This window comes from Haemorhous mexicanus, chromosome Z (assembly GCF_027477595.1).
Source record: "Haemorhous mexicanus isolate bHaeMex1 chromosome Z, bHaeMex1.pri, whole genome shotgun sequence".
Lineage (NCBI taxonomy): Eukaryota > Metazoa > Chordata > Aves > Passeriformes > Fringillidae > Haemorhous > Haemorhous mexicanus.
Window position 1 is genome coordinate 63338331 of NC_082381.1, and position 20135 is coordinate 63358465.

The 20135-nt window shown below is 38.5% G+C and overlaps 1 protein-coding gene across 2 annotated transcripts in view; it reads right to left on the bottom strand.

The window, feature by feature from the left end:
- MRPS27 (mitochondrial ribosomal protein S27) overlaps positions 1–20135 on the bottom strand; it is a 45160-nt gene that overhangs the window by 18265 nt on the left and 6760 nt on the right. For both annotated transcript variants that reach the window (XM_059874095.1, XM_059874096.1), the window contains 2 exons: positions 19171–19241; positions 14847–14905 (listed from right to left, as the gene is read on the bottom strand). In XM_059874095.1, the coding sequence (XP_059730078.1) occupies positions 14847–14905; positions 19171–19241 (130 nt within the window). The remainder of the gene's footprint in view (positions 1–14846; positions 14906–19170; positions 19242–20135) is intronic.

Consider the following 20135-nt stretch of genomic DNA (forward strand, 5'->3'; position numbering starts at 1 on the left):
AGCACAAAGCAGCAATCCTTCAACCTGATTAATATCCCATACGTTTACCTTAAATGCTTCAAATCTTTATTCTAATTAGTTCAGACTGAAAAAGCAAAGCCAAGGCTCAAAGAACAGACACTCAGTACACACTTTTTCCCTGGGAAAACTCTTTGAGGCTGCTAAATGTGTTTCCTAAAAAGCTCCTTTAGTCATGTAGATTCACAGTACTTCAGAATTATGCATTCCCTGACAGAACTCCATTGGAAGTTCACTACTAAGAGGAATGTGAACTAGTCTGTGTCAGTTTGGCTGAACATGCTCTGTACGCCTAACCTGAAATAGACGTTGACATTAGTCATAGGCCTTATCTAGCTAGAAGCTAAAGACCTTAACACTTAAAAATCCAGTATCAACACAATTCCTTGTTCTAGGTTACAGGGAGAGTCACCAGCTAGCTCACTAAAAATGGACATCTGGGGATCCTCACTGAGTAGGTAAAAGAACACTGCTACCAAGAAAAGGTGGTGATGCCTGATTTAGTCTCATGAAGGAACACTGTAACATCTCAATCATCACATTCAGTTTTATTTCAAATGCAAACTATGAACAAACCCCTCTTTCTGACTTAACGAAATGATGAGGTGAACTGCAATGAAGGAAACCAAATTAACAGATTTTTGAATACAGTACTTGTATTTTTCTCCTTTTCCCAGGGTAATAGTTACCCACCACCCTTCACCTCTCCCACTCCTTTTAAAAAAAGAAAAACAGGAAAAATCCATTTTTCTTCTCACACACATGAAGAATCTATACTACTTTCTCCATAAGGATGAAATTCACTCAAAGAGTGACAATTAAGAAGAAAAGGTTGTGTCATAATAATAATAATGAAAAACTCAACATCTCCCCATACTACTGACTATAAGGGACACAGCTCTCTCTGACAAACGCTTCTGTACTTAGAATTGAAAATGATTGGTTTTGAATACAAATGTCACCAATACTGTATAGAAAGTATTACAGGCTGAGAAAGCACACAGGGAATGATGAAGTGAGCTGTTGCTATAGTGATTCTGATAAGATTCTCTCAAGTGCCTTTCCTTTTCCCATGCAACTACAATCAAGTCTAATTTAAAACCAACTCTTCCATTAATTATATCTTTTTCCGGTACTCTGGAATACAAAAACAGACAAATTAAGAACCATACAAGACACTACATTTCTTGCTTCAGGGAATTTTTTTTTAATCTCAGCAGTTTCAAAGTGCATCAGGATAAAACTTGCTGTTTCAAAGCTCAACAAAGGGTCAGTTCTGCTGATTCTTTTACTTGGATCTCTGAAAACTGATTAACAAAAGGCTGTAAAAAAAGGTATATATGAGTAAAGCACTGATTTGATTGTTACCATTTTACTAACTCAGCTATGCTTGTCATTACGTCAACAAATTAAATCTGTCTGAAAGCTAGTATACAAGTTATAAACTTATTTCTCAAAATGAAAAACAAATGTTTGCAAAAAGCCTGCTTGCAATTTTTAGTTCCTGTTACCACCTTTGCATCCAGTTCACTTCACCAAGTGACTGATCACTAAAGGCTGCCAGAAAGTCAGTTTCCGGCAGAAAGGTAGCTCCCACTAGCTGCACTTCAAAACTAAGTTTAAAATCTTTTGTGTACCAAACAGTACTTGGGTCATGGACTTTCTTCTACCACAGTTAACTTTATGTCATTTGAGGACTAAATTGCTTTAAAGCTCATTAGGCTTAATTAAAAAAAAAAAAAAAAAAGATTACTACAGATGTTTTAGAAAACCATCTCTTAGCTACCAACTACTGCAGGGACGTCACAGAGAAGCTTGCCTTCTAGTAACCATTAACCAAACTGGACAGAGATATAGCAGCAAAGGCTTTCCATGCAAACAAAATAGTGACTCTAACTTCTGCAATAGCTCAGGGTCAGAGGGAAGTGCATCACACATTAGGGTGTTTCTGACTTTTAGCACTAAGCCTAAACTATGAGAAAATACCCCTTTCATGTCATATTAAACAGGCATACTTCATGTGTATGCATAAAAACTGCTGTAAAGAAAAGCAAATGATGACTTTTCGATTTTATGGGAAAAAATCTCAACCTTTAACAGACATTGCTATTATTGTATTTGCAAACAGCAACTTTTCAATAATGCCTAATGTTCATTGTAGATTTAACCTGGGGCGAAATTAATGTCATTTTGTTAGAGACCTAATCACTGAGACCTGCAGTCTACATTGTAACTATGTTGCATTTTCCATTTATTTTACTCAAATTCTTTATGGTTCACAAAATAGCTCCCAGAAATAGATCACACATTAGCTTCAAACATTCCACCGACTGACATAACCCTTGACACTTTTCAGTTTGATCACAGTCGAAGTTGCACAGACCACAAGTGATGTATTTCTGTCTTGAATATGTCAAAGGCTGCAATACAGAACTGTACAAGCCAAACTGTTTCTTCTGAAGAGTTAAGTTTCACACCGCAATCAGAGCAAAAAAGAGGTGCTGGTAAGACAGTGCTTCAGGAATACAAATACTGAATGGATCTCAGTAACCAACTTAAGCAGGGGAAGAGCCAAACCTTGCATTTGCTGCCAAACACTTCACAAACTAGATTTGCACTGTTCCACTTTTACCATTTCAGGTCTGCTGACACAGGCACACAATTCAAGTTAGCCTAATTTTGCCCTAATACATTTACATTTTTCACTGCTACAGTCTGATGTCCTTGTGTATTTGCTCTCCTTCTGCACCCCATGAGTGAAGGAGAGGCAGACAAGAAGGCTTTAATATTAAATGTAAACACCCAAAAATTGGACAAAACCCCTGATACCTGCAGTTTCAGCCACAGCCACTGTCAAGAAGGCAACCATTTCCAAAAGGTTAACCACTGGTGCATAGGCCATGGCTACCACACAGTTCATTATTCTGTTTACTTTTCACTTCATGCCTCAGCAATGAGTAACAAGAAATGCTCAAATCCTTTACACATTTTAAACTGTTCTCTAACCACAGTACCCAATCACAGTACTTCTGAGGCATCTAGTTAGCATACCTCTTAGTACATCTAACTTCTGAGACCAGTGAGACCAAAATGCCCTTTGCCTCACTGCATATGTCAATCCCAAGGAACAGCAAGTACATCAAGGATAAACATGGCAAAATGGACTCAAGCATTTTCTAAGGCAGTTTGAAATTCGTGGGCTCTTACCAGCTACATGATTGTTGTATTCTTTTCAGAAAAAGACGGTGCTATCAGATCTGTTTTTTAAAGACAGACAGCAGGTACTTTTCTTTAAGTACTGCATGTACTGTAGGACAAATACTCCCTTGTGTAGGCAGCTGCAAGCTGCACAGTAAAATGAGGTCTGCTACCCAAAACAGGCAGAGGATTTTATAATGCAAAAAGGTATTTTGTATTCTCTCCCCTTCTGAGATAGGAACACATCCAAGATTGCTGGTTATAAATATAGTGGTGACAGCACCAAGCCTGCCAAAGTCCAGTAAGCATTTGGACAATGCTCTCACGTACACGGTGTGATTCTTGGGGTGTCCTGTGCAGAACCAGGAGCTGGGGCTCAATGAGCCGGATTGGTCCCTTCCAACTCAGCATATTCTATGATAACTCACTAATGCTTTTGACTGGCCCACAATGCAAGGCCAGGATGACTTGTTACTTTGCCCTTTTACAGTGGCCTACTCAGACCTTGTATTCAGGCTCCAAACTGACATTTACAGCACCAGTCAAGGAAAACTGCAAAGAGAAGTAATCACTGCAGGACAGTAACTTCAATGAAGATAAAAACATCTTTTTGCTGGTAAAGTGGACTATAACATTCCTACTGCACATGCTCTAACAGTAGCTGCTACACTCCTTTCACCACCAGTCAGACACAGCAGCAGCCAGTCTCGTTTGTCGACTTTGGCACAGACTGTGTAGACAAGGCGGGGGGAGATGGTGTCCATTTTACACCCAGCTGTCTGCTGCCAGAGGCCGTTTACTTAGCTTGTAGTTTGATTTAGTCCAGCTTTACTCACTCCCTAGTGGAACTTTGAAGAAAGGAGTATTTTCCCCTTTTTTTAAATGAAAGCAGTAGTTACAGGAGAGGGCAGAAGAGTAGAGAGCAGAATAAATGTCAACATAAAGAGGATCATCATAAAGTTGACTTTGGAAATTAAACACAGCTTTATATCCACACCAATTCTTAAACAACAGATATTACTCATAAAGGTGAAAACTGGTTTGCAAATCCAGATGCCAAAATTTGTGTGCTTTCAGCCTGGCAAGTTCTAGAATGAAGGAGTGGGGTGGGGGGAAAATAACCAAAATCCCTGTTCACTTTTCAGCCTGAGAAAGGAATGATTACTGTGGCTACATTCACAGCTGAGCAAACAGGCATTTCTATCAGCTGCTGTCTTGTCTATCCCTTTCCAATTTTAACAATAAATCCAAGAAAGCATTCTTTGTGGCTGCTTAAATGCTCCCTAAACTGCATCCTGGATCTAAGCCTCACCCGGTCCAAAGAGAAAACACATAGTTCCTCCAAGCTACCAGGGACCTGCCCCAATCAGCTGGCACACCACACATGCACACCATCATTAATTAGATGAAAGCTGGGAGGCAAGGACAATCCCAGCACTTTTCAAGGATGTGCAGTCCAGCATCGCACAGAGATGCATCAGTGGTGAAGATAGAAACCAAGTGATGAAAGCAGCTGCAGTACTATTTCTGAAACAACCAACTCCACATTTAATTGAGTCCCTCAGGCTTTCAACTGATGTAGCAAAGTGGAGACAGAGAGGCAGCTGAAAAGCCTGGGGACATTTTCCTTCAGGGACAGGAGCACATAAGGATTCTAGGAAACAGGTAAGGGGATAACATCAGTTGACAAGAAAGGCTTGTCCGAGCCTTCTATCTAAGCTTTTTCCAAGCCCATATTGTTCTTTCATCCCACAATGCCCTCCACAAAAAAACCCAAAAGAAAGGTAAGGAAGGGACTATTCAGGGATCAGTCAACCTAGCTAGGAACCAAGGATTTATCAAGCAAATCTCAGAAAGAGGTAACCGGAACTATTGGCAGACGGAACAGCTGCAGGTAGCTCACCAGAGTGCTTGGTAGAAAGAAGCACACAAAATGCAATTGGACTCATTCCAGAAGACAACATGGATATGTTATTTGGAGCATGCAGCTTCAAAATGCTCGCTATTAAAGGAGCATTTAAACAACAAAAAAACCACGAACCAACCCAGCAAACAGCCAACCAAGCAACCAACATAGCAACCAACCAACAAAAAGTAAGTACCCTGAAGGACTGTTTGGGTTTGGTTTTTTTTCATTTTGCTACCGAGCATCTTATATTCAGAAATCTGCACCTTAACTTTTCTGTAAACAGCAATAATCATGACCTTTGCTTATCTGCTGATTCAATACTCCTCTATTCAATTACAGCAAAGTACTGTTTTGTGGATCTGTCTGCAATCAAGCTTCTGCCCTTAGGGAGAACACTTTTCACAGGCACAAATGTATATGCAGAAATAAGCAGATATATACAGGCTGAATTAATGTAACTACTTATTTTCATTTTGTTCTGCACTCTAATCTTTCTGGACATTTCTGAAGATGGAATTATTTAGAAAAAATTGAACCATTGGAATAGAGTAACATAACTGACTTTTCAAATCTCTTCAACTGGGGCCAAAAAAAATCTACAGTCTGTTGGATATAATCACGTCATTTTCTAAATGTCTTGATAACTAAATACTGATGTAACAATTTCAGTCCTACAAAAGCATAAACATCATTTTTTAAAATAAAAAGGCAGTTACCTGAAAATTAACAAGCCCAGTCATTTACAACCTAAAGAAAGATGTATGCTAATGTAAATCTACCTCCTTCCCATCATAATTTTCATTTGGTTATAAAACCATTTTTCTAAAATGGAGTATAACAGAACAAAGTCAATCAGATCTATAACTGTGGCAATTACTCGATCTCTTAACATGGTCATCTTAAATGTTCTTTCCATTTCCAAAGGTTTTCACCTTCTGGAACTTGTATCACACCTGATATCTGTTACTATATACTATGCAGCAATGTGCATCAAAAAAACAGATAGTCTGAGCACAATCGATTATACTGGATCCACTCCACTGCATCATATTACTAAGCTGAACATCTTCATTGTTACCAAGAAAGCACATAACATTTTTCTTGACTATCCAGTCCAGTTAGATGGTGTAGCCCCTTTTTAATGTGCTTGATCAGATCACAGTCATCTTAAAAACCTGTGAAATAAACCAAGATTTTATGAAATAATGATTTTGAACTGAGATCACATGGACTTTTCATTACATATAGTAAAATGAAGGGATGTCCTCACTGACATACTGCATAAGCCTTGTATTTCATACGTTGGCTGAAGTGTGACAGGAAAGAAATATCTTAATGCCTTTGTCCTTCTCTCCATCAGTCTAGCCTACAAACTAGCACATGACTTGCCATCATTCAAACATACTGGCAGTTTTCTAAACAACTGTGGCGCAGAATAGGAATTCTCAGGCAGTGGAATGTTAGAGATGCTTTGGTCCCAGGCTTGCTTCCATGCAACCTGCGAGAGCATATACTGTTACCATGGTAGAAAACCAAAAAGTCATCAAACTACTTGTATAGGTCTTACTAGCACTCACATTAGTCTCCTGTAAAAATGTTTCCTCAAACATTGTAAAGAAAAAAAATACAGACATGTATTTTTTTTTTCTTTCTTTACAGAAAGAAAACCAGACAGACATCCCTTTCCATGTTAAACTGCCACATGATACACCCTGGAGTGTTTAAAAACATTTCACACTCATAGTGGATGTCCAGTCCCACTTTCTTATAAGTCTTCCATTAATTACAAGTCAGAGAAAACAATCATAAGAAAAAACACAAAGTAAATCCTGGTAAGTGGGTAAACTTAACAGCATGTATGTTTAACCCAAGATGTATTTTCAACACAACAGCTGTGACAAGCTATGCAACTCCTATTTTCCAGACTGAGGACATTTGAAAGCCAACACTATTTACTGCATATCTTCACTCTCCAGCTCCTAACTTAATTTTTTCCATAATAAAATTAACACAATATAGGCTCTAAATACTCATCCTGTTCTTAAGAATCAATTTTCAATAAAATGATTGTTCTCATCACAAGCTCATCCACAGCTGCTTGTAGAGTCCATTTAAGCCAGGAACACCCTGATTGAACCCTTGGAAAACCACCTTCAATGGCAACTAAATAACATCCCAACTTAGCTCAAAAACTACCTTTATTCTTTCTTTTACTATTGAATACAGTAGAAGAATCTTCATCACTGACATTTCTAAGACATTTTCTGCCCGGAAGCCTTTTGACTTTGTACTTGACCCTCTGTTTATGACATGCTTAAACTGTTCAGCATTTGAATATGCTGGCTGCAGTAGCACAAAATCCTGAATTTCCCAAAGTATAGGATAAACACCCTCCCACTTTTAGCCTATTTTATTATTTCGCATGTGCTGAGTAAGAATAGATGAAGATCAAATGGCCTGATATTTTCATTTGAATGGCTACCCCACAACCCTGTACTACTCAGGACTACAACTCTGTAAATTAAAACTAACCAAAAAATCAACAGAATTCCTATTTTTAAAAAACAAACCAGTCTGCATACCTCAAAAATAAAATCTGTATTAAAGGTATTTGTTTCCCCAAGAAACACATATTGTACAGCTAGCCTCACAACAAGCGTAACATAAACTAGAGAAGGTTACTAGTTAAGCAACTGAAAACAGAATTTTTAATAACTTTTAATTTTTATAACATAATATACTCCCCACTCTTCTTTCTATGCTGTGTTTAGTTTAGTTCAAAAATGACTAATGTGACTCAATATAGCAGGAATGCATGCTTACCACATCTAAGTTGAAACAGGAATAAAAACTAGCACCTACAAATACAAAAATCCTGACATACTGAGGATCTTATTTCACCAAATAGAAACAAGATTTCCTAAATTGGTTTGTTTTAAATAGAAAACATTTTCTAAATGCTTTCAATGATGCATTTAATATAATTAATGTTTATATACTCATTAAAATGTGAACATTTGTAGAAAAGTAATACTTTCATTTAAGGTTCTTTCTGAAAGGCAGCTGTCTGCATCAGGAAAAACACCATTCTGGTAAATATTTACTTCTTTTTTAAAAAAGAAAATCAAATACATAAAACAAAGCTGTAAATAAATACCTGTTAGCCATGGATGTATCTACATAAGACTGTCTCTTTGCTCAGTAAGAAAATGCTTCTAAATTGAGTACTATCCTTCCAAAGAAATTAAACTGGTTTGAAGAACTTGTTTTCTGCTGCCACAAAACAGCGATAAGCCTTTCTTTAAAAGATAGTTTAAATTATAAACATGAAACATTATTAAAATATTTTATCTGAATTAAGGTTTCTTGGTCTTGGTTTAAATCAGCAAGCAAGTCAACAATTCAAATAATTTAATTCTAATCAACCTATCTGCAATAAGATAGCTATGGTCTACACCATGTCAAGATTATTCCAAAACAAGTTGACAGTAACAAGTAGTTAATAGAAATTTTTTCTACCATATTTATTTTGATCCAAAACCGAAATACTTACTTGCACCACACAGAAGAATGACTTAGGTTGATGGATACAATAACCACAAAGTTAACAATTCCTAAGGAAGGGACCATGACAACTCTGCTAATGGTTGTAAGCCTAATAAAAATTCATGGGTTTGTGCTGGTAGCTGCCACCCTCAAAATAACTGAAAAGAGAAAAGATTGCTGTACTTTTAAACACTATTTAGGAAAGCTGAAGGACAAGGAATTCAGTAAAACCATTAACATTTTTTACTTTTTGACATCATGCCTCATGGGATTGGAGACTGGCTTTGACTGCTGTTGCTGCTCAGGGGTTGTAGTGGAACCAGGAATTCCTTGCAGGGGAAGCCAGATAGAGTTAATTCTCTAGTATAGCTTTATAATTATTAGTCATATTAGTCATTAACTAAAGCTAGCAAAGGAACAGATCTTTGCTTGCACTTGTTTTAAATTCTGAATCTTATAAAAGGTTTTAATCTGTCCTGGCCATTTGTGTTCATATGAATGGCTCACTCTCTACATTTCTGGCCGCATTTAACCTCTGTCTGAACTTTCAGTATTTCTAAAACATAATGCAATATCTGCCTCAAGACAGACTTTTTGCTGATGCAGGGGTTTACTAAACAACTTCTGGAATGCCACTGGACATAGCAAAATTGACCTTTAAGGAGGAGCATGGGTCAAACTCTGAGACAAAATTGCCATTTTCCTTCAATATATCAGTGCAACAGTTGAGATCTGGTCACACTGTACTTTAGACTATTTCCCATAGAAGCTACTAGACAAAAAGCTTTGAGCAAGAAAGATGCCAGGTAAAAGATATGGAAATTCTGCTATATTCTTTTCTTCCAAGAATAGTAATGAAAGCCTGTCTTCCAATATTGAATGAAAAATGTATCCACATGGAGTGTGGACCAAGTAATTTCTGTTAATTTCTGAATCCGACTGGCTTCATCTATCTATTGACTCCAGAAATACTGTGGATGACGAGGAGAGATTACCCCTAACACTGATACAGCATTCTGTTTGTAGAAGAATCCTTCTTTTTCTCTTGTTTTAAATATAAAGCTTTTAAAAAGCTTATCCTTCTAGCATTGGCAACATACAACTAAAAAATTAGTGTTGATGAAAAGCTTTCCAACTTTTTGTGCTTTTATATGCAGTGCCTAGAAAATTCTTGACCAGTTTCTGCCATGTTTAAAGAAAACTATGTATACAAAAGGACAGACGAACTATGAAAAGCAGATGACTGAAAGGGCATGTATTACAGGAAAAGCATATCCCTCTGAATGCTCTTCAATGTTTTATCTTTAATAAGATAAAACATGGCTCTCCCGCACTTCATGTTACACTGAGCACACTGAAATTTGGATTTGGAAATCTCAGCAAGGATAAGGCTTGCTGAAATATGGCTCTTGGTTCTGAAACATAGTTACTAATGTAAGATTCCAACAGTTCAGACTGTGACAAACCACAGACAGATGAAGAAAACAGAGAAACTGTGAAAGATGAGAGGGAGAGTAAGAACGTGCGCCCCTCTGTGCAGAAATGAGTAAATGTTGGAGCCAGAAGCACAGTGGAGTCCCTACAGCCAGAATACCTAAATCTGACAGCACTGGCTTGGATAGTGACCAATATTTCTTCACATAAAGCAGAATCACACACTGGCAACTATAGCAGAACAGCACTAAACACTGTCATTCACATGAAAATTTCTGTCATTCACATGAAAATAATTAAATATTCTAATGAGGTACATATCTCTGGTGTTTCCCTTCCATGTGCCTCCCTACCTTGTGAAAAGCTGCCCAAATCTTTTGCAAATTAACTTATTTTAGAGCACTCAGCCTTCGAAGGTATCCAAACTGGTAAAACATACCATGCCAAGAAAACATGCCAACAAATTGTATTTTTCTCTTCAGATGCTTCTACCACTTCTCAATATCATTTCAAAATATAACTGCTGCATAACTTGAATAGCAGGCAGCTATTTCTGACTCTTTTATTTTTATAGCTTTTTTTAACCCATATACTTTTCTGGAGGCACTGAAAACCAAGATTTGATCAGTGATTTCACCTACAGCCTTAAAAGAACGAAAACATCTCAAAGGAAGAATTAAGTATGTTACAGGATTGTGTCTACATCTCCTATTTGTGCCGGAACAGGTAATGGATAGATTTCTATACAGAAACGAAGTACCATACTAGTATGAATAAATGCCACACAAACATCATTCAGAAATACATTTTTTTTTGGTACATTGTGAAAATTTGTTATAAACAATACTTAGGAGTAACATTTTCAGACACTAAGCTGCTTGACTGGTATGAAAGTAAAAGTGCAACTTCTGCACCCACAGAACAGAAATGCAAATAATAGAGAGCGCAGGTGGAACTTATTTTGCATGCAATGTTGCCCTGAGCAGTGACACACAGGTATTATTAGGAAAAAGTACAATTTCATACGGACAGAGATCAGAGCCCCAGAATGATTTAAAGGGTGAAATCAGGCCTCAAAACTGTAACTTACTACCATCAACCTAAACAATTCTATGATTCTATTAAAGATAGTACATATAAGAATGTGGGAGAATAACTTCTAATAATTTTCTATAGTCTCATTTTGTGATTATAATCAGGTATGGACCCCAAGTAATAAATCCTGAAGTCTCTAGAAAAAGTCTCTGTCTTTTCAGAAAAAATTACCAATAACAGAAAGGTAATAAAAAGTTCGAGGCAGATTGTGCAAGAATTTGTAGAGCACACGCACATACAAAAACATTCTCCAGACATTGTGTATACTTTTTTCCTACATGGTGGGTCATGGGTTTAATGCAATTAAAAATTCTCTTGAGGAGGCTCAACATAAGAAAAACTTTACCCATTCTTTTCACACACATTGAAAAATCTTTGTTGGCATAAAACCTACATACAAAATCAGCAGTTACCTCATCACAAAACCTTTCTTCATTATGCTAATGTTTCAATCATAAGAAAAACACCCTGATGTGTGAAATAGTGACATCTCAGTAAGACAGGACAAAGTACAACGAACTGCAGATCTTTGATCTGGCTGAAAGTGCTCTGCATTCTGATGAGAATTTTTGCTGGGATCCTAGGAGATGAAAGGATTTTTTTAAAGTCTGACAGTTAACAGAAGGGGGGAGGTATTCAGAAGAGAACAAAAAGAGGAGCACTGAAAGAAGATGACATCATGCCTCAAACTGGCCTTTACCATCTTACTGACATGTACCACAATAGCAGTTTCCACACAGCTATTCCTGTGAGCTCAAGATCCTCTGTGGAGACAGTATGGCTGGAGATTCTATGCTTTAAAAGGACAGAAAATTGAAACAGGTCTAAATATAACACATATATTTTATTTTGGGATCCAATATGCATTATGGTAATGGTCCAAAATACTACTTTTTGAAACTACGTTGTGCTTCACATTATAGATGGAAAGTCTCCAGTCTACAAAGCTAACAATTACAAGATCTGTCACTCCTGTCTCCAGGAAAATCCCACAATGCAAGCATGGAAGTGCCATTACTTCCCTCTGATTCTTCCCACAGGCTCTTTGCCTTTTGTACTAGGAACATCTTCCAACCTTGTGGGGGCCTTGGAACTGATTACCTTTCCCATCAGGTTCCCAGAGGCTCCAAACACTAGGGAGAGGTAGCAAATTTTTCTCTTTATACTCTACAAGCAGTTAAGAGGAAAACCACAGGACTTCGGGAGTATTCTGATTAATGATGATCAGTCAAATGCGCATGCAGTCAACTTACCATGTATTGTGCATTACTGTACGTTGTGTACAGGCCATGTACACAACACTTGTTTGCAATAGACTTCTGTACCTCAGAAGACATAAAATGTAAAAAACAGACATAAAACCAGTTTTTCTCTGATACTGCTTTTCTCCTGTTCAGAAGTCTCCTCTCATTAAATAAAAGAAAAATTGTACTTGGAATTTTCCCATTAAGGCAGAAAAAGAGAGATTTCCTGTCAAAGCTTCTCTGCTTCTTAACTTTCTCTCTCTACACTCCTCATTTATGTTTCATGGTGTGGCCATTTACATGGGACATTTTCCTGTGTCAAACATCCTTACAGCTGCAAAGACCTATCTTTTTAAAAATGTCTTTCATTCTGCCTCCAGCCTAAGTACAATTTCAAAAGACCAACTAAAGTGTCTTGCAAATACCCACATCTCCTATATCCTAAAGCTAGAATGCATATTTTCACTTGAAAGAGAAAATGCTGTTATAATTAGGATTTTTACATGCTGTTTCACTATCTGAATAAACATCCATTTTGAGAATAGTTTGGAATGAAGTCTCCTTGAAAGCTGATGCTAATAGCACCAAAAGACAGCATTTTGCAACACCAAAACAAAGCACCATCAACACAAAGAAGAAACATTTCAGCCAGAGCATGTCTGACAAGCCATGTGACACATCAATACTTTTCTATTCTTCCCATATGGACGACTAAAATCTGTATCAATGGCAAATTATTGTATTTGATATGCATACAGCTATACTTTCACCAGCCATAGTAGAAGTCTATCTTAGGAAAATTTTAAATAACCATGATTGCTTTTGAACTGTAACTCTCTCTACTAGAATCTGTTCTTAAGGATAGAAAACCTGTGTTAAAACCGGAGGTGCTAACCAAGCACATATTAAGACTAAGAAGGATATCTACATGTTAGAGATTCCCATAATATTTTCTCCCTCTTACTATGGATCATTTTTTATGTTTCTAAGTTTTTGTCACTCTTTCTGAACCTCTTCTTTCAAAAAGAATGAATCTGTAAGATACATTACAGACACCTCACAATCTGGATTTTATCTGTACCATTTTGAGACTTAGCAATTAAAACTACCTTTCCTTTGTATGTCAGGGAAGTCAAAGGTCTCTTGAAATCCCTGACCCTAGAGGGCCTGATCCATCAGAGAGGAAGTAAGGACATGCAGCATAATATAACACATTCAAGAATGCTACTAAAAGGTACTAGAGGGCTTGCATTAAACTGGCTTTACTTTCTTCTGTTTTCATCTCTGCTGTTGCAAGATGGAAAACTGATTTCTGACTACAGATTCTGATAAGACCAGTGAAATCTTGATCAAAAGGAACGAAAACACCACTAACCTGCCCTCTGTGAGTGATTCTTCCTACTTTTTATTTCTTAACTACAGGATATTGCTAGTATTAACCCATTTCTGTTGTTTCTATCTCGAAGTTCTAAGGTTCAGATACTGTCCCAGTAGCAGAACAGAATCAGTCTAATGCAGTCACTTACTTAAAACTGTGTATACACTTATGCCAGCTATCCAGAGTACACCTTAACTAAAAAACCCCAATCATTATTATTTATAAATAACAACCTGACATTATTTGTAAGGATGCTCTCTCATGTGCTTTGGCAGGACATGTTACTTTTTCCATCACAAAACTTAGTTCTCAAAATGTGTGTGCAACTGTCTTAAAATTTATTTTAGTGATCAGCAATAATTGTTACCCTCTTAAAGTCAATATTAAGAGGTATTGACTTAAAGCAAGCAAGCATTCAACCTGACACTACTAGAAAACCCATACACTTCAATCAACACAAAAAAAGTTGTCAAAAAAATGTAACAACCCATGCATAAAGTGAACTACACAGCTTATCTGGGAAACATACGAGTACTAAGGGGATGATATATTTCATTCACCTTGACTTGATCATTACCACAGGATGCCCATTTTCGTTCTAAGGAAACAAGCTTCCTTGAGTCCTACACTTAGACATCCAAATATCATGTAGCCAATTCAGATAAACAATGATTCAGAGAACAAAAAAAAAGTATTAGAAGGAAAAACTGTGAACAAACAGGACAACTTATATTTTCAGCATCTCTAACATAAACCAAAGCTGCAGGTTGCATTAGCTGTTATCTCAGTATCTCAGACTAACATGCTTGACAGGAGACAATGCCAGAGGTCCAGAGAAGGGCAGCCAAAACCATGGACAAGTTGGCAAGAAAGCCCTTGGCTGTGAGTTGTAAGACAAGAAGATGCACATACTTTGCAACAGAGAAATCAAAAGCCAAGAAGCTGGAAAGAGTCAGTCTTCAAAGGACTTCATGGTATTTACTCGTACGACTCAAAGCTCATCTGGAGGGGAAAAGATGCTTACTTGTAAAGGTAGTATTCAGCTTGATCCACCTCTTCTCGTGAAGAAATGTTGTCAACAAACTGATTAAAAATAAGAAATAAAAGCTTAAAAAAGGAGCACTCACATGAAGCATATTAGAATAACAAAAAACAAAATACATTTGTCTGGCACATTTAGCTATCTGACAGTACTGGAATTCTTCACATTTCTGCTCACTCTTAATTCTGGTTTCTTCTAGAGTGCTAAAACTCAAATCTTTTTAAACTGAGACAACTTCCTTCCTTAATTCTGAGAAACCTTATGTATCTTGAAAACCATCAGAGGATTAAACACCTATAGCTCAATATCCTGTACTTTTGCTGTTCCTTTAAATCTTTTGCTCTTTATTTTAAGCATATATTCAGTTCCTTACATTTTTTTGCCACAATTTTGAGAGAGTTCTGACAACCCTCATCACTTTTCCAAAAAAAATTATTTTCCCTATAGTTTGCCTGTTGTGCCTATACATAGTATATATTCTGAGGCACAGGGACAGCAAAATTTTGTATTTCACTATACTTATAAACAATGGTAAGAAAAAAATTACTCTCCCATGCTGTACAGCACAATTGTCTTCTCATTTACAATACTCTCTTCTTCCAGAACTCCCAGTGCTACCAATTACTTAGACAGAAGCCAAGTTTTCAACCACCATAAGTTTGTCTTATGGTAACAGTGAATCCTGTTTTCCTGTACATTTTACAAACATAAAGTTTAAAAGTGTTGGAACACTATGGCATCTTTATAATATAATACCTTTAGCTCAGAATAAACAAACTTGCTCTCAAGGCCAGTACTTCTCTTTGCCCTAAGCCTAATCTAAAAACAATAATTCAGCTGACTGAAATTTGGTCTCCCATTCCTTCATTCTCTTTACATGATGTATACATAGAGATCTCATCTTCTGAGCATGGCCATAGCATTCATGTGTGCTTTACCTGTCACAGTGCAGGAAGCTCGGGTCATCTCAATGTGAGAATCAGCAAGTTTCGTTTATTGATTAGAGCATCAGACATTTAAGCACAACATGTAATAAGCTCATGCATATTCTGTAAGCTAAGCAGTCTATTGGTTATTCTTACTTCTTCATTCTTTACAACTTACATCTCCCTTTTCTCATGCTCTGCTCTCGGCTACATCATCTTGTTATCAGACTACAGCTATACCCAAGGCCACTGCGGCCTTGCAGGTGCAGGGCCCAGATTAGCTGGGCCAGTACTTTTCCAATTCTCAGCTATCCAGAGCATGTCTACGTGACCTTTGTCATGTAACCAATTCCCAACAATTCCCCTGTTTTCTTTTTGCACAAGCAATATTTGATTAAATGCAGTAAATATTATTTTTTACATTTTTATAAGCACATGCAAAAACAAAGCAAAACTAATACTATTAACAAAGCTATAATGTTTACTATAATACTAGCTTTAACAATAAAACATAGCTATAATCTTAGGCCTAAAGTTTTGAGCTATCTATCAACACTAAAGCTTAATTTTACTTGTAAGTTTCTAGTTAACCTCTGCAACTCAGAGAGCTGGGAGTAAATAGACTGCGAATGGTTAAAAAGGTCTATAGAACACAGGCTTTTAGATTCTTTATAGTTATGCACTTCCCTTTGGTGTACTCACAGGGTTAATTTACAGCTCCTTGGTACTACTCTCACACCCCCCCCCGGGCTGGGGAACAGAGGCAAAACTTTTAGGAGTTACTTTCTTTACGCCGCTGGGGCGAGCGGGGAATTTAAGTATTTTAAACTTTAACGGCAACTTCTAAACTAGACTCGAATCGGCTTGCGAAAAACGCTGAGTTTTTACACAGGCCCTTGCTGCACCGCAGGGGCAGGATGGCGTCGTCCCCCCCCCCCCCTCCCCCTCCTCCTCCTCGTCTTCCCCCCCGTCTCAGCCGTCCCCGCAGGGGCAGTCTCGGGACAGTTCGAAAAGTTTGGGAGGGAATCTCGGCTGATCGCAGGCGCTGGCAGCTACTGCTGGGGGCAGAGGGGCGGCTCCGAAGACGGTTCCGCTTGGTGGTCGCTATTGTCGACTCCAATCTTCTTTACCGGCGCGGCGGGCGAAGGCGGGGTCGCCGCGGGAGTCAGTGGGGGCTGCAAAGCTGAAGGAAATGCATCTCTTGCCGGGTTGGGGACGGCAGCCGCGTCCTTTCCGGGTGCCGAAAGCTGCAGCGCAGGCGCAGACAGCTGCTGGTGGAGCCGACACGGGAGATGGCAGGACAGCCGCGGCCGGAGCTCTCACGGGCTCTGCTGGGGAGGCGGCCACGGGAGGGGTCTGCACGGGTAATACAGGGTCGACTCCCACCGGCATCGCTGTGGATGCAATTGCCAGCTGCGATGCAGAAGGAAAAAAAGGCACAAAGTGGCTGCAGCAGTTTCTGCTCCCAGCGGGGGAGCTAGATGTTACTTTTACCTCGCCGCTGCTTACCAAGTTGTAAAGTTAGTCTCATGTCCAATTAATAAAGATCTCACTGTTTCTTTGCTTGCTGTAACAGGCTCTTTAACTCTTGTTTGGTTACGTTGCAGCTTGCAGTCTATATGCAAGCAATCTTGGGAGTTCTTTTCCCAGGTCAATACTTTTTAGTCCCCACTTTTCTAAAAAGCATTAAAAAAAAAAAAAATCATACGCCGCTTGTCTTTTCATACCTTTCAATTTAAACGTCAGCGCTGTTGCAGCTCTTCCAAGACGTCGGCGGCGTTCATCGGCCGAGACTCTTCTCTAGGGTCGCTCGGGGCCGGAGTACTAGCTCTTTGCCTCCCGTGCTGCTTCGGGACCGACACGGATACTGCACTGGACCGTGGCCAACAGGTTCAAGCCGAGACTCCTCTGTAGGGTCGCTCGGGGCACGGAGACCACCAGCTCTTTTGCCAACCCCCCTCTCTAGGGTCCTTGTTCAAGGCGCGGAGCACCAGCCCTTTCGCCTCCCCCCTCTTTTAGGGTCTCTGTTCGAGGCGCCATTTGTCACAGTGCAGGAAGCTCGGGTCATCTCAATGTGAGAATCGGCAAGCTTCGTTTATTGATTAGAGCATCAGACATTTAAGCACAACATGTAATAAGCTCATGCATATTCTGTAAGCTAAGCAGTCTATTGGTTATTCTTACTTCTTCATTCTTTACAGCTTACATCTCCCTTTTCTCATGCTCTGCTCTCGGCTACATCATCTTGTTATCAGACTACAGCTATACCCAAGGCCACTGCGGCCTTGCAGGTGCAGGGCCCAGATTAGCTGGGCCAGTACTTTTCCAATTCTCAGCTATCCAGAGCATGTCTACGTGACCTTTGTCATGTAACCAATTCCCAACATTACCCACATTCCGGAAAATAAGAATCTGATGTCAGCTTCAGGTAATGGAAAGTGGGGCTGTTTGGGAAACAGCCACTTCTCCAGGGAGGTCAGCCCAAAGCAGGAAAAAGAATAAATCTGATTCATAAAAAGGAGAGGAACACCCATTTCCCTCATGGACACTGTCTCAGAAGCAATGGTGAAGAATGCTTAATCTGTTTAAATGCTTGCTCTTGTAACTGAACAAAGTGTTCTGTGACTCCTCAGTTAGTAGTGCAAATTATCCTAATTAGTGGTATTACTGAGATAACTCAGCTTCTCTGGATAATTTTGAAAACTGAAATTAGTTTCTTGTTTTCTTTTTAAACCAACTACTTATTTATTCTCCTTCTTCATTACAAACACTCATTTACACGGGGAATTTAAAAACACACATCTCTCTGCTTTTCCTCCCCTTTTCCAGATTAACCCATCCAGAGGATGGAATTGGTTACTGTTCCCAGTAAAAATAATGGCTTTGCTTAACCCAGCAATTTGCTCTGCCTCAGTCTGCTGCAGTGAAAGCAAGCTATAAAAGCAAAATATGTCCACCTCTGCCTCACTCTGAAAGAAGCCAGGAACTGGAAGGAGACAGACAGTGCAGTGTACTAATGCAATGCATTCCCTTAGCAGCCTGGGCTCTCATGCAGTGCCTGAAGAGGTTTTAAAGCTCTCACAAAGAAACTATAGGAAGGCAGGAAACACATATCAGGGAAATACACAACCCAGTAACAGTGAGGCCCAATTTTACTGAGGAAAATAATATGTTTTGAAGACTCTATGATCTGGATACTAACTAATGAGTACAAAGTCTCAATAAAACAGCTTTATACCGCAATTTAATAGTATAACAAGACATTTATGATCCTGGAACTCCTAACAGAGGTGGTATCATTTATCACCTCTCAGCTCACTTCACTACACAAGCATTCCACAGTACTTCTACCAGTTTATGATTGGAATTTATCTCCTTACCCGGGCTACTGTTAAAGAGCTGACAGGCAGTTTTCTTTCATAGGTTCTGTCCATTAAGTGGGCTAAGTCAGCTGGAGAAAGCAGAAAAAGCATGTGTTTAATCAACTGGCATAAGAGGAAAATCTGCAGAGCCATCATATAACTTAGAATAGAACCTGTCCATGAAATCAAATTCCAGGTTCTTAACATTTCCATTCTAAAATTGTATGAAAACAGTACTTTCAAATATTGTTGAACACTTTAACAGAAAATAATGCATGAGAAAATTCTCAACATGATGATCCTAACTTACTAGACAAAAAAGAGTGAAAAAACCTACTCTATAAAGTGCTGGATAAAATTAGTATAACTAATATAAATCATCTAAAACAAAAAATTAGCAGGTGTCCTTAAAATTCCCATTTGCTTTCAAGCCTAGCATATGCTGGACAGTGCTTTAGGCATGGATTTTTATTTTACAGTAAAACAATGAGACACAGAAACATATAGTACCATACTGATAAACCTTACAATCACACACAGCAATCCAAAGAAATCCTGTCAACCAAATGGGGCACTGCGCCTGTAACTAAGTAGCTTTATAGCATTCTGCTTCAGTGGTCATATAACAATATTAATCTGACCATGCAGGAACTTAAACTTCTGACTGTCGAGCAGGCAGCCAGCCATTGCATTTAATGAATTAATTGGAAGCTAAATTAATTTGGAGTTTTAGCTCTGTACTGTTCCTGGAAAATAAACATTATTCAGAAAGAGTAGGCTGCTCAAGATATGCTTAATGTCATTGTTTGACCATGAACTGACAATATCAAATCTATAAGCTTTAGAGACTTAAACCATACTCTTTGTTGCTATTCTCCTCCATCTTGAGGACCAGAAATCTAAAACATTCCCACTGCAACATTTCGAATTTGCTTCCTCCTTTGCAACTGTTACTCAGTGAGTCACTCCTCTGACACCCCTCA